This window comes from Gallinula chloropus (assembly GCF_964237585.1).
Source record: "Gallinula chloropus genome assembly, chromosome: 3".
In the NCBI taxonomy this organism is placed as follows: domain Eukaryota; kingdom Metazoa; phylum Chordata; class Aves; order Gruiformes; family Rallidae; genus Gallinula; species Gallinula chloropus.
In genome coordinates, this window is record NC_140087.1 from 112720560 (window position 1) to 112733302 (window position 12743).

At 52.5% G+C, this 12743-nt stretch overlaps 1 protein-coding gene across 1 annotated transcript; it reads left to right on the top strand.

The window, feature by feature from the left end:
- Positions 1 to 3127: 3127 nt before the first annotated feature.
- Positions 3128 to 4117, top strand: RHOB (ras homolog family member B). The gene has a single exon (XM_084261903.1). It carries the CDS (start codon positions 3406 to 3408, stop codon positions 3994 to 3996), a length of 591 nt encoding a protein of 196 aa, XP_084118029.1. The 5' UTR covers positions 3128 to 3405; the 3' UTR covers positions 3997 to 4117.
- The last annotated feature ends 8626 nt before the right edge of the window (positions 4118 to 12743 follow it).

Genomic DNA, 12743 nt, shown 5'->3' on the forward strand with positions numbered 1-12743 from the left:
AGGTGGCATGTAGCAAATTTACATAAGTATGACTCCCAGGCTGTGACCAACACACAGGCATTACACATTTAAGTGTATAAGTGGGATAACCCCAGTGACTTAGGTGTTCCCTCTAGAGTCCATTGCTGGAGCCTGCCCAGGGCAGTGGTGAGTGTGACCCCATCCTCAGTGTGTCACAGCGCTGGGTCTCTGGATACAAAGTCTCTGGGAGAAAAAAAAAAAAAATAAAATAAAATTAAACCCTAGCTCAAGGAATTGCAGGGACCGTGCTGCAGTCTTTCTTGCAAGGTGAGAGGTGAAACATCAAGCCCTTTGCCTTCAGCATAGCTATGTGTAAGACTACAGATGCAAGACCTCACACTAAGCAGGTACAGCTCTGACCATGACTGTGTGCTGGAGCTGAATCTGCGCTGTTCAGAAGAGCCCCTGGTATGGGCTTGGCTTGGATTAGCTGGATATTCGCGGAGTATTTCCTTAGCATAGTATGGAAGTTGGGACCAGCAGGCAGTTTGGCTGAGGTCACCCTGCTTTGAATTTGAAAAGGTAAAGGGTGTGAATGCTGGCCACTTTGTTTGCTTTCCTACCCGGAGGCACACAGGTAACTGCTGGCAGCACTCTGGGTGAACAACAGAGGCTCTGAAATGAGTAAGCTGCGTATCTGAAAGGTCTTTTCCACCCTGGTGATTCTGTGGTTCTGTATTTCCCTGCCCTTCACGGCACAGCACTGATGAGATGATCAATGGAATTGTTTATTTTTCCTATCTAACGAAGTGTTTTGCTCATGAAAAGACAAAACCAGATACCCAGGCATGATTCCTCGTGCCGCCCAGAGGTCAAATAAAAACTGATGCGAAGGAGTGTTTCAGCAGCACCTCTGTAAGGCAGTGACAGCTTCTCCTGCTGCCACCCCAGCTTCCAGCTTTGGAGCCGCAGGGACCGCGGGCATCCCGGCCGGCGGGGCTGCCGCAAGGTGGCTCTGAACTCCAGGGAAAAATCCACCGCCCAGATGGTGTTGCTGGAGAGCTTCGAGAGGCTTAAAGCAACAGATGCAGGGCAGCAGAGGCATTTAGAAGACTTGGGTTATACAGCAAATTAACTCTGAATCCCTAGCAGAATGGCTCTACACGCTTGTGGTTGTGTTTATAAAGGCTACACCAGCATGGTGAAGACTTTCACATGGGTTAACTTGTGTGTTTCTGTGATTCTGATCACAGAACTGTGAGCACAGACAACAAATGTAAAGGGACAATGCAAACCAGAGATTTAGTTTGTTAAAAGGCTACAGGTACCCGAGAACACCGATGCTTATGGCCACACTTTATTTCTGGGTTGTTTTGGGGTTGTTTTTTCCAAACATCAGTTTGGATTTATTACGTTCACATAAAACATGCTGCACAAACTATGTAAGATCAAGGTACAAATCCATCCATCACCATCCAGGGACACACTCTTCTGACAGGGAGAAATGGGAATTACCAAGATCTCATGGAAGAGGAACTGTATTTCAGTGTCTGGGATTAAGTGAACCGTAAGTGAACCATTTGCCCTATTGACACACGCTGTTGTAACAGTCTGACTCGTCAGGCAATCTGATACACTCAGTGGTGCATGAGGTCTTCCACTAGGTGTTTTCAAACACAGTTTTTAATAAAAATCACATTACTCAAATCACTAATTTCTGTTCTATTCATTAATGACAGTGCTGCTAGCAAAGGGGGGACGCTTTGGCTCCAGGCCTGAGAGGCAGCAGCCACGGGACATTGTTTAGGTGAAAATGCTTGCAGGGAAAAATCTCAAGACAGCACCCAGTTAGAGAGTGAGAGCTGCAGCAGGGACACCACAGCACCCAGGTAAAGAGTGAGAGCTGCAGCAGGGACACCACAGCACCCAGTTAAAGAGTGAGGGCTGCAGCAGGGACATGGCACCCAGTTAAAGAGTGAGAGCTGCAGCAGGGACACAGCAGCCAGTTAAAGAGTGAGAGCTGCAGCAGGGACACCACAGCACCCAGTTAAGAGCTGGAGCAGGGCCACGACAGTCGCCGTCAGTAATCTCACAGCGTGAGGCTTTACAAGGCACGGCTTTATTAATGCACTTAGGCCGAGGTCCTCACACCGACCCTCCGCACAACCTGACACCCCAGCCTTCTGCGCTCATTTGTTTTCCACGTTCATTTTTTCATTCCCCCGATTTCCGTCGTCTCCGTACACTGAGGCCGAAAGGGACCCCCCCTCCCGGCTCCCAACTCCTCCGCTGCCTGTCGGCCAAGAGCTGGCAGGAGCGGGACTCGCCGGCGGTGAGTGTTTTCCTTTAAGGAAGGAAACCTGACCAGTCCCGCGCCTTTCCAGTCATACCCAGGGCAGGCTTTTGTTCGGTGTGATCGCCCGCAACAAGCTCAGTCCCACTTCGCTGGGGCGTTAAAGGCTGCGCCGGGGCCGCAGCGGTTCCGCCTGTTCGCCGGGCTGCTCCTCCGGCCCCCTAAGCCCGCTCATGCCGCGCGGCGGGGTGGGCGGCGGCGCACAGGGGCCACGGCCGGGACCGGCCTGCCCCGGCCCGCCCTGCCCTGCTGCACAGCCGCCGCCCCGCGCTCGGGAGGGCGGCACGAACGCAGACGCTCCGCGGCGGCGGCACGGTGGGGCCGGGGGACCCTCCGCGGGCTCCTCCGGACGTGCGGCATCGCTGCGGTCCGGGCGCTGTGAGCGGCCCCCCCCTCCCACGGAACCCGCCTCACGGCCCTGCCCCGCCGCCCCCAGCCCGGCTCGCTCGGCCCCTCCGCCTCACAACCACCAGCCCCGCCGCCGCCCTGCCCCCCCTCCCCCCCAGCCCGGCTCCAGCCACCCCACGACCACCGGCCCCGCAGCGCGACCCTGCCCGGTCACCACCAAACAGCGCGGTCCCGTCACGGCTGCGGGCCGGCCTGCGCCCCCTCCCTCCTTTGCCCCGCCCGCCTCCCGCCCGCAGCCCTCCACCAATCGCGGCGCTCTCCGCCGAGGATGACCTCACTCCTTGCCTTCTCATTGGTCGGCTATATTAAGAAAGTCGCGAGCGCCTTTAAATAGCGGCGCCGGCCGCAGCTTGCGGCAGTGGCAGCGCGGTCGCTTGGCGGTTGCTCCTGGGCCGGCTCGGGCGGTGGTAGCGCGTCCCCCGTGAAGGAAGGAAGGAAGGAAGGAGAGGTCTAGCCGAGCGGTACCGGCGGCGCTCGCTGCAGCCCTAGCGCTCCCCTGTCGCGGGGAACCGAGGCGCGGTGCCGGTGCGAGGAGAAAGAAGGACGCGCCCGCCTGCCTGCGCGGGTTCCGGCTCGCCACGGTGCCCTGTGAGACGCGAGAGGAAGGGGGAGGCGGCGGCCGCGGCGAGGAGGGCGCTGCCATCGTCCTGCTGCACGGCAAGGCCAGCTTGGCGAGCCTGGCCATGGCTGCCATCCGCAAGAAGCTGGTGGTGGTGGGGGACGGTGCCTGTGGCAAGACCTGCCTTCTCATCGTCTTCAGCAAGGATGAGTTCCCCGAGGTCTACGTGCCCACTGTCTTCGAGAACTACGTGGCTGACATCGAGGTGGACGGCAAGCAGGTGGAGCTGGCACTGTGGGACACGGCTGGCCAGGAGGACTATGACCGCCTGCGCCCTCTTTCCTACCCAGACACCGATGTGATCCTCATGTGCTTCTCCGTGGACAGCCCGGACTCGCTGGAGAACATCCCAGAGAAGTGGGTGCCTGAAGTCAAACACTTTTGCCCCAACGTCCCCATCATCCTGGTGGCCAACAAGAAGGACCTGCGCAACGATGAGCATGTGCGCAATGAGCTGGCCCGCATGAAGCAGGAGCCCGTGCGCACTGAGGATGGCCGCGCCATGGCCATTCGCATCCAGGCCTACGACTACCTGGAGTGCTCGGCCAAGACCAAGGAGGGTGTCCGGGAAGTCTTCGAGACTGCCACCCGGGCAGCCTTGCAGAAGCGCTACGGCACCCAGAACGGCTGCATCAACTGCTGCAAAGTCCTATAGGGTGTGGCTGGAGCACGGCGCTGGGTACGGCGCCTGGGTCACCTGTTGGCAGGCGGAGAGGAGCTGGGTTATGCACGCACACGGCATCTGCCTGTCCCCTGCGCTGGGGGCTGGCGATGAATCGGGGTGGGGGCTAAGGGAGGGAGGGTGCTCCCTCAGCCTTGGCTGAGAAGGGTTGTGCTGGCTCAGCCATGGGGACCGAGGGAGGGGGGGATTGCATGCCCTGAGTCTTGGGAATAAAGCGGGGAGAAGCCGCCTCCCACCACCGGGCCCTGTGACTTAGTCGCGGACTCTTGACAACAAAAAGCTGCTGAGACTGGACTGAGCAAACGCTGCACCCGGCTCTTCCCCTTTGCCCGCCACTGCCTGCTGCTCCCAGCTCCCAGACAGCCTCCTCTCTTTTGCAAGAGGAGAGTGGCAGAGCTGAGATGCTCGAAGGGACTTCTGCCTCCTGCCTGCATGTGCCTCCCCTCCCAGGCAGGCTGGGGAAGGGGGCTGCATCTCTCGGGCTGCCCGCGGCATCCTCTCTTCTCCTGCAGATGTTTCGGCCTGAGCCTGGCTTGCTGTGGAAGTTAGTGCCCTGAAGACCGAGACTGGGAGGGGAGGGTCATCCCAAGCGAAGCCTGTATATATCTTACCTTTTCTGTCTTGTGCAAACCGGGGTAGTGCAGGGGGTGCTTATTTAAAGTGAGGTGGGGAGGGGGTGCCCAGCTGGGAATTGTGTTGTGCAAAGGAACTCTCCCCGAGTGACTGATGCCTGCTGATAACATGAGCCTTGAACTGACTCCAGCTGCAGAAGCCACCGGGCTGGGAAGTAAAGCTGAAGTGCTCTGTCCTCCTTGCTGGCCACCCTCCTCCTGATGCGCGAGGCGGGATGAGCAAGGGGGAAGGGGAGGATATTGCCATATTATGATCTTGGTGCCTGCTCCTTCCTTTAATGTTGTCTTCTGCGAGTATGTTGACTTGGGTTTATTTAATAGTTTTATTTTCAAAAGAAATTACTTTGCACAACTTGGTGGGTTGGCTTTTGTTTGGTTTTTTTTAAACACAATGCACTCGTCATCTGCATACGACACTGTAGCATTGGAAGCATTGTTACTTGGTAACCTCATCTGGGTCTTCTTTTAAATTGTGATTTCAACACAAGATGAAATAAAACCACTGTATCTTTTTGCCTTGGAAAAAAATGGGTGAAAGCGCTGTTCTTTATGCAGTGAGTACATCAGACATTAATACTAAAGGGCAATTTAAAGAACCTAGGTTTATTTAACTATTTTCACAGGGTAGCCAGCCCGGGTGAAAATAATCTTGTGTTTCTCTGGTTCAGAGAACAAATGTATACAGTTATGTTTGTTTACTTTTCTCCCTCTTCCCTCAACAGTGGTACTGAGACTGTTTCTGGTTTTGTTTTTAATAAACTGACATGGCAAAAACTGAGATGTATACGATGTTTACATGAAATTATGAACTGTGTATGCAGTTTTTTATGTAAAGTATTAAAAGATTCTATGCTGACACTTGTGAGAGCAGTGTTGTGATTTACAGAGCCTCTCCTTAGCTTGCAACAGTCCACCTGGATGGTGTTGAACTCGACCCAAGTTTGCCTGCTGCCTGTGTGCTGTCCTATTTATGTCTTCTCCAGGGGCCGAATTACCTGTCTGGCAGCTTTCAGAGGCACAGTGGTTATATTTTCCTTTGGGGGAGCTGCTTCCTTAACTTCTCTCTACAGATGGCATGTGGAAGTGTACGCGAAGCTCAAGGTGGTGACTAACCCATCTTTGTTGCTGCTGAACATAAGCAGCCTCCATGCCTTGTGTGTGGTGAGTTTGAGTCCCAGCTGTCAGGGCCCTTGCTGCCTGTCATGGGCCGGGGTGAGGTTTGGGCTCCTGTAGCACCCAAACCGGCTGAGAATTGAAAAGCTGTGGAGGCAGCAGGGCTTACTCTTCAAACACAATGTTTAGCTAAATCAGGTTTTGTTAGTGACATCCCAAGTGCTCCTGTTCACTGCAGCAGGCCCGGCTTGCTCCTGAGCCAGCTCTTAATCTGCCTCTGCCTGTTCCTGATTGCTGCCCGGGTTAATTCCTACAGCAGTGTAAAAAGTCCGGGGATCTCAGCAGGGCATCACGCCTGCCTCTTCCCTTGCTTTGAGGTGTGCTCCCTGCCATAGCTCTGGTCCCTGGGCAGGAGCGTGCCACTCTGCCACGCTGGCTGCAGCAGTGTCTCTGGGCAGAAGAGGTGGCCTGGTGCAAAATGCAGGGCTTTCTGAACAATGAGTTCTGCGCCCAAAATGCTGATCTCTCTGTTCTTTTCTTCCCCACATGTTGGGTTTGGGTTATTTTTTTCCCCTGAAATCCACCCTTAGGTACCCAAGAGGGAAACTTCAGGACAGTTTTATACTTTTGTGTGCCCTCTTGACTCCTTTTGCAGAGGTGTGAGAATGGAGTCAAGCCGTTTGTTTTTCTACCCTGTGAACACCTGCTAGGGTGTGCTGGATGGTTCAGAGACATCAACGAATCCCAAAGGCAGCAAAACACCTTTAGTGGCCTCTGCCTGTTCCTTTGCAGAGCGCCCTTGCCAGCTCCCTGAAAGCAACAGAGCTTTTCTGATGGGCTAACATAGAAACAGTGGGCTGCTTGTTCGACACCTGGAAGGTCAGTCAGGGATGGCGTGGAGACACCTGGGTTTGCACTCTGAAGACTTCAGATGCCAGAGTACACGCTCAGCCTGTGCTGTGAGTTTATCATGCTGTTTCCTGTGATGAGAAATAGTGGCATTTGCACCTGGGCAGTTTAGCCAGGATTTCTTACCAGGTACCTAAGGCCCAGGTTTTGGGTATCTGCCTCCAAGGTTTTAAATCCTCTTGGTATTCAAAGGGTGAGTTTCTTACCTTTAAATTGAGAACCCAAAATCACTTTTTGACCCTAAAATATCTTTTGAAAATAATCTCGGTTTGGGATGTTCAAAGGGCTGTGGCCAAAGACCTCCTCCTTGCAGAGCACGCTGAAGCCAGGCTCTGTGCAGCATCGCACTGTTCTGCGCAGTATCAGCCAGTGATCATTTTAAGATCATTGGAAACTTTTTCCTTTAAACTGATTGCGGTAACTGCAAAACTTATAAATTCTGTTAGAGTGCTGCAATATCCGATCTTCTTAGAGCCCCAAAGGAGAAAACATTAATATTTGTATTTTAAACACTGGGAAACGAGTTACCATTGCATCCCTGTATAATTAACTATACCAATATTTTCCACTAAGGTGCTTACAAGGTAATTACATTCATTATTTCCAGTTGGACCTTTGCCCAACTCAGGGCTCCAGCATCTGGCCCAAGGGGGAAAAGCTGCAAGAAAACACATTTCAGTTTTAACTGAGCGTGACCTCTCTCTGCTACTTGTGAAGCTGTGAGTAAGCCGACAGAGTGAGATCACCGTGCCGGGGTCAGATGGTGGGATCAGAGCCACAGCTCGTTTGGCTTTGTGCCGCATCACTGTGCTTGCTCCTTGGCGTCACCACTTTGGTGGAGGGGGACACGAGGTGTGGCTTGTCCCACCCTCCTTGACTCAGCCACTCTGAGGAGGACAGGCCCACGCCCCAGGGCTGCACTGGCTGTGCTGTTAGGACCTCACACCAACCAACTCAACCCCATAGCGGCGTCTGCCCAAGTTTAACGTGGACAGTCTTCTCACTGCTGGGGCCAGGGAGGTGCCTGAGCTCCGGACAGGCCACCCAACAACCCACACTGTGTGTTCAGACAGAGGATTGGTTTTCTGTGGACCTCCTCTTGCTTGCCTTCTTCTGGTCCCCTAACTTGTGTGCATCTTGACCCAGTTTATCTTCTGTAACCTTTTGACAGGAGGAAACATGACAGGGAGCAAGTTAGTCAGAACATCAAAGGAAGGTGAGCAACCAACTCATCTCTCAGTCCCTGTCCACACTGCTGGGCATGCAGAGACTTTCCCAGCTGTATCCACAACCCACAGAATAGTCCTCAGCTGAGGAAAGGTTGAAGCTTCTTCCCTCACTCTGTTTGGGCCAATTCCACCTCTGCACAAGTTGTCTGTTCTGGTGGGATCCAGACCTCCACCAAGGGACTCTGCCCCGTGATATCAGTGCATCCATAGCAGCAAATCCTGGGAGTGTAGAAAAGCCTCACTGAAAGGCCCATTCATCTCCATCATTCTCTGACAAGTGAGAAGGCCACTTACATGCTCCCACCCTGAGACTGGGTCGGACCCTGTGATGGTGTTAAGGGTGTCCCACCTGGGCAGCCTGAAAACGAAGCCACCCATGGAAGGTCAGTGTCACCTTTTCCCTTATGAAGACAGAGCAACAGTAGCTGCCATTAGTCCTTGCCTGATCAAAGGGAGATTCTCTGCTTAGAAAGCATTCTCAGTAGGGCATGCCAAAAATGGGTAAATCACCTTTGGTGGGACAAAGAAGTCAGTAAACATCCCTGGTAGTTCTGGCAAAATGTTTTTTAACATAACTTGCTAAGCATTGGAATGACACTGCAAGTTGTTCCCAGTGTTTTTTTAAACCCTCACACAACTCCACGTGCTGCAGTGGGGTTGCATGAGTGCAAGCATGAGCACAATTTGAAGCAATTACACAGCTCTCTGTTTTCACAGCAATAACTACTCTTAGCTCCATTGAAGTTCCATTTGCCTTAAGGTGTGTTGGACTGTTATAGCAATCCAGTAAAGAATGGACACAAACTTCCTGCAGTAAGAGAAAAAAAGCCCCACATGCTTTGAGGAAGGCCACAAACATTTCACTAGAACTGGAGACACTGACTGTAATTCACTCACAGATCTCATTCCTTGGCTGCAGAAAGTAACAAATGCCGGGTTTGACCCTTCGGGTTCCAGTGGACTGCAGCAGTAGTGAACCCAGTCCTTTGGTTTTCCCAGTTCTGTAACTGTATGCATTTTTAAATAGAAATAGCATCAATAGTCCATTGAGCTAACCTTAAAGGATGTATCTAAGACAAGCCATTTGCCCCTGCAGCTCTGAGGAACAGCTTGTAGGTGTGGCTGACCCAGGGTGTGCATGAGGATATGGATGCTCCAGGTCAGTGATTCAAGCCTTCTTCACAGTTAGGCAGCCAGGAGCCATGGTGGGCAGGGAGGAAGGTGATAAACATCTACTTCAACGGAGCTTTTTGAGAAAGGTTTAGATCTGTTGCTGGAGGAGTCTCTTTGAAACCTTTAGGGACTCCTTGTGGACATCTTCAGATGTGGAGTTTGAGGCAGGGAAGGATTTCAGTGTACTTCCACAGTCTTGAAGTCAGAGTTTAACTCCAGCCAGCAGCTCAGCCCCACACAGCTACTCAGTCATTTCCCCCACAGTGGGATGGGGGAGAATTGGAAGAGTAAAAGGGAGAAAACTTGTGGGTTGAGATAAAGACAGTTTAATAGGTAAAGCACACAAGCAAAGCAAGACAAGGAATTCATCTCCCACTTCCCATGGCAGGCAGGTGTTCAGCCATCTCCAGGAAAGCAGGGCTCCATCACAACAATGTTTACTTGGGAAGGCAAACATCATCATTCTGAACTTCCTCCCCTTCCTTCTTCCCCCAGATAGGCTGAGCATGACATCATATGCTATGGAATATCCCTTTGGTCAGTTGGGGCCAGCTGTCCCAGCTGTGTCCCCTCCCAACTCCTTGTGCACCCCCAGCCTTCTTGCTGGTGGGGTGGGGTGAGGAGCAGAAGGCCGCCCTTGGCTCTGTGTAAGTACTGTAAAAGAAGATCCCTGTGTTACCAGCACATGTCCAAAACAGAGCCCCCTACTAGCTGCTATGAAAACAATTAACTCTATCCCAGCCAAGCCCAGCACAGATCTCATCTACACTAATTGTCCAAGGTCCTTCACTGCCTGCAGACAGAAACAGGCAGCTCCAGAGGACCTCTCCACTGCCTCACCCTCTGGAAGGACTTGCAGGTGAAACTGTGTGATAAGAGCTTTGCCAACACCACTGCCTGCTCACCTCCGACCAGGCCAGCTCTGTTCCCACCAGGAGCATCACCACACCCCCAGACTAACGGGGAGGTGTCAGGGCTCTGTGCCATTCCCACGCCCTGGGCAGTCAGCAGGAAGGGCAGGGTATAGTCCCAAGTGTAGCTGGGCACATCCAGCTGCTGATGCAGGGAAGCAGCAGTTCTCTGCCAGGATGGTGACTTAGCTGGATCAGAGCAGGGTGCAAACTGGAGCAGAGAAAGCTCCATGTGAACATAAAGGGAAACTTTTTCACTGTGAGTGTGACAGAGCACTGGGACGGGCTGCCCAGAGAAGTTGTGAAGTCTCCTTCTCTGGAGACATTTAAACCTGCCTGGATGTGTTCCTGTGGGATTTAGTCGAGGCGATCCTGCTCTGGCAGGGGGGTTGGACTAGGTGATCTTTTGAGGTCCCTTCCAACTCCTAACATTCTGTGATTCTGATTCCATGATTGAAACGCTGAACTGGTGCTAAAAGGTGGGATGTAGGAGTGGGGGTTAACAGCCCAGGCACTGATGCAACACCCTCACTGAGCTGCAGCTGCCTAGCAGGAGGAATATTAGATTGGTGCCTAAAGCACAGACTGTATGGATGTGTACATTCTCCCCCGAGCCTGCTCGTCTGAGTGGTTTTGTGTGTGCTAAATCCTGCTTCCAAATAAAGGGGACTAGTGGGTGGGATTTTTCGGTAAGTGCTTAATTCCGTTGCTTTTAGGCCATTCATCCTCTTCTGCATTCAAAGCTTGATGCGGCAAGGCTGGAGATAGGAATTTGGAAACAAAGTGGATTTCCTGGTGAGCTCATTTGCATGATAATGTCCCTTTCCCTCCCAGCTCCCAAGAAAGGGAGGGTGGTGGCAGCTCAGGGAGCTGCCGAGGGCTCTGGGAACCAGGGAGGAAAGCTCTGTGTCAGGGACAGCGCTGGATGAGCCTTTTCTCCTGCTTCTGTGCGGTGGTGGGTCTTCATACAATGAGGTAGGACCCTATAGTCCTTCCTCTGTGGGGCTGTTCCCTTCGAGCTCAGCAGGAAAAGCCAGGAGTGCAGAATCAGGTCCTGCTTTGTGGGCTCTGGGGTTTGAAGGCAGCAGCCTGACCCTCCCAGGTGACAGCCAGCTTTCTCCTTCCATGAGTGGGGGGGGTTTACACTGGGGCGTGTAAGCAGAGCTGTACATAGATAAACCACCTGGGTAAAAATAAAACGAGCCTAAACCCCGGCACTCTGCACTGAAGGTGCTTGTAGGAGTAAACAGAATCACAGAATCACAGAATGGTCTGGGTTGGAAGGGACCCCAGGGGTCAGAGAGCTCCAACCCCCCTGCCACAGGCAGGGCCACCAGCCTCCAGGCCTGGATCTACACAAGGCTGCCCAGGGCCCCATCCAGCCCGGCCTTGAACAGGAGCTTTGCATTTTCATCCTCACCAGCCACGCTGATACGGAGGAGTATCACTGCCTGGTGTGTGAGTGTAACTTCACCTCGGTGGCAGAAAGAGGAAGATAGAATTTTTTTATTTTTTAAATTTATTTTTAAATTTTGAGGCTTTAATTTTGGGCTTAAGCCAACCATGCCCTCATGAGGGTCTGAAAGAAACTCCACATTTCAGGCTACTCTAAAAGTACTCAGAATTTACTGTCATTTTCTTTAACAGTCAGGTGGGAGGGACACTAAAGCTGCCAGCTTCTAGAGCACAGAGGAGACTGAACGGGAGAGAGTCTATGTCAAAACAGGTTTTGTGCTGAGCTGTCTTCCCACAGGGAGGCATCAGGCAGGAGGATGTGTATCAATCTGTGCCAGAGTGTTTCCAAACAAGGCACCCTTCAGCCAGGGACAGAAAGGAGCTCAGTCCCCCCTGAATGTAATGGGACGCTTCCCATCCGTGGCCACTGCTCCAGACACTGCTAAGGATCAACTAGGATGAGAGGCTGGCATGACAAAGACACACATATATTTGTAAAAGGGTAAAAAAAGGAAGCAAATGGTAATAATTGCCTTGCACTGGGAATTTAGCAAAGGTGTGCTTAATGCCTGGGCTCCTTGCTAACAGCCCACCTCCTCCCACACCCTGGTGGCCTCTCCTCTTGGGTGGGCTCTCTGACTTTACACTGTCATGTGAAATTCAGAGCAACTGTTCTCAGCTGGGAAGATTTCAGACTGGAAGAAGGGCTCTGGTGCCTTAAGTTTTCTCTGTCTTTTCCAGCTGTACCACTGGGATTGATGAAAAGCTGTTCCTGCTCTGCAGAGTCTTTGTCTAAGAATGTTCCTAATTCTTCATGGTGCCAGGGAAGCAGCTAAGGATGACAGGATGCTATGCTTGCATGCTTAAGCTGCCATGGATATAAGCAGTGGCACTGAGTACTCGGAAACATCAGTTCCAGCCACTTTTTACTCCCCTTAGCTAGGCATGTATTGGAAACAAACTTCTGGAAGGTAAAAGAGTAAGCCAGATGTATTTCTTCCATGTGATCATGAGAAACCAGTGTCTGCAGTCATTTAAAGGACTTGAGGCCTAACCCTTGAGCTCAGTGTAGGTACCATCTGGCAGGTTTAGGATTCCCCCCTTGCTCTGCGGACCCCTGCAGAAATGCTCAGCGAAGGTTTCTTTCCTAGCCTGTCCCCTAATTGTCCTCTACCTACACCCCACTGAAAGCTGTGTGAGTGCTGTGGGGGTCAGGGTAGCTGCTGTGCTCTTACCTCCGGGCAGCTGATGGTGGTTGCATTGGGTGCTGGCACAGGGTCTTTCCTTCCTGCCTCGGG

Excerpts from the sequence above, each read along its gene's own strand:
- RHOB (XM_084261903.1), top strand. The coding sequence starts at position 3,406 with ATGGCTGCCATCCGCAAGAAGCTGGTGGTGGTGGGGGACGGTGCCTGT.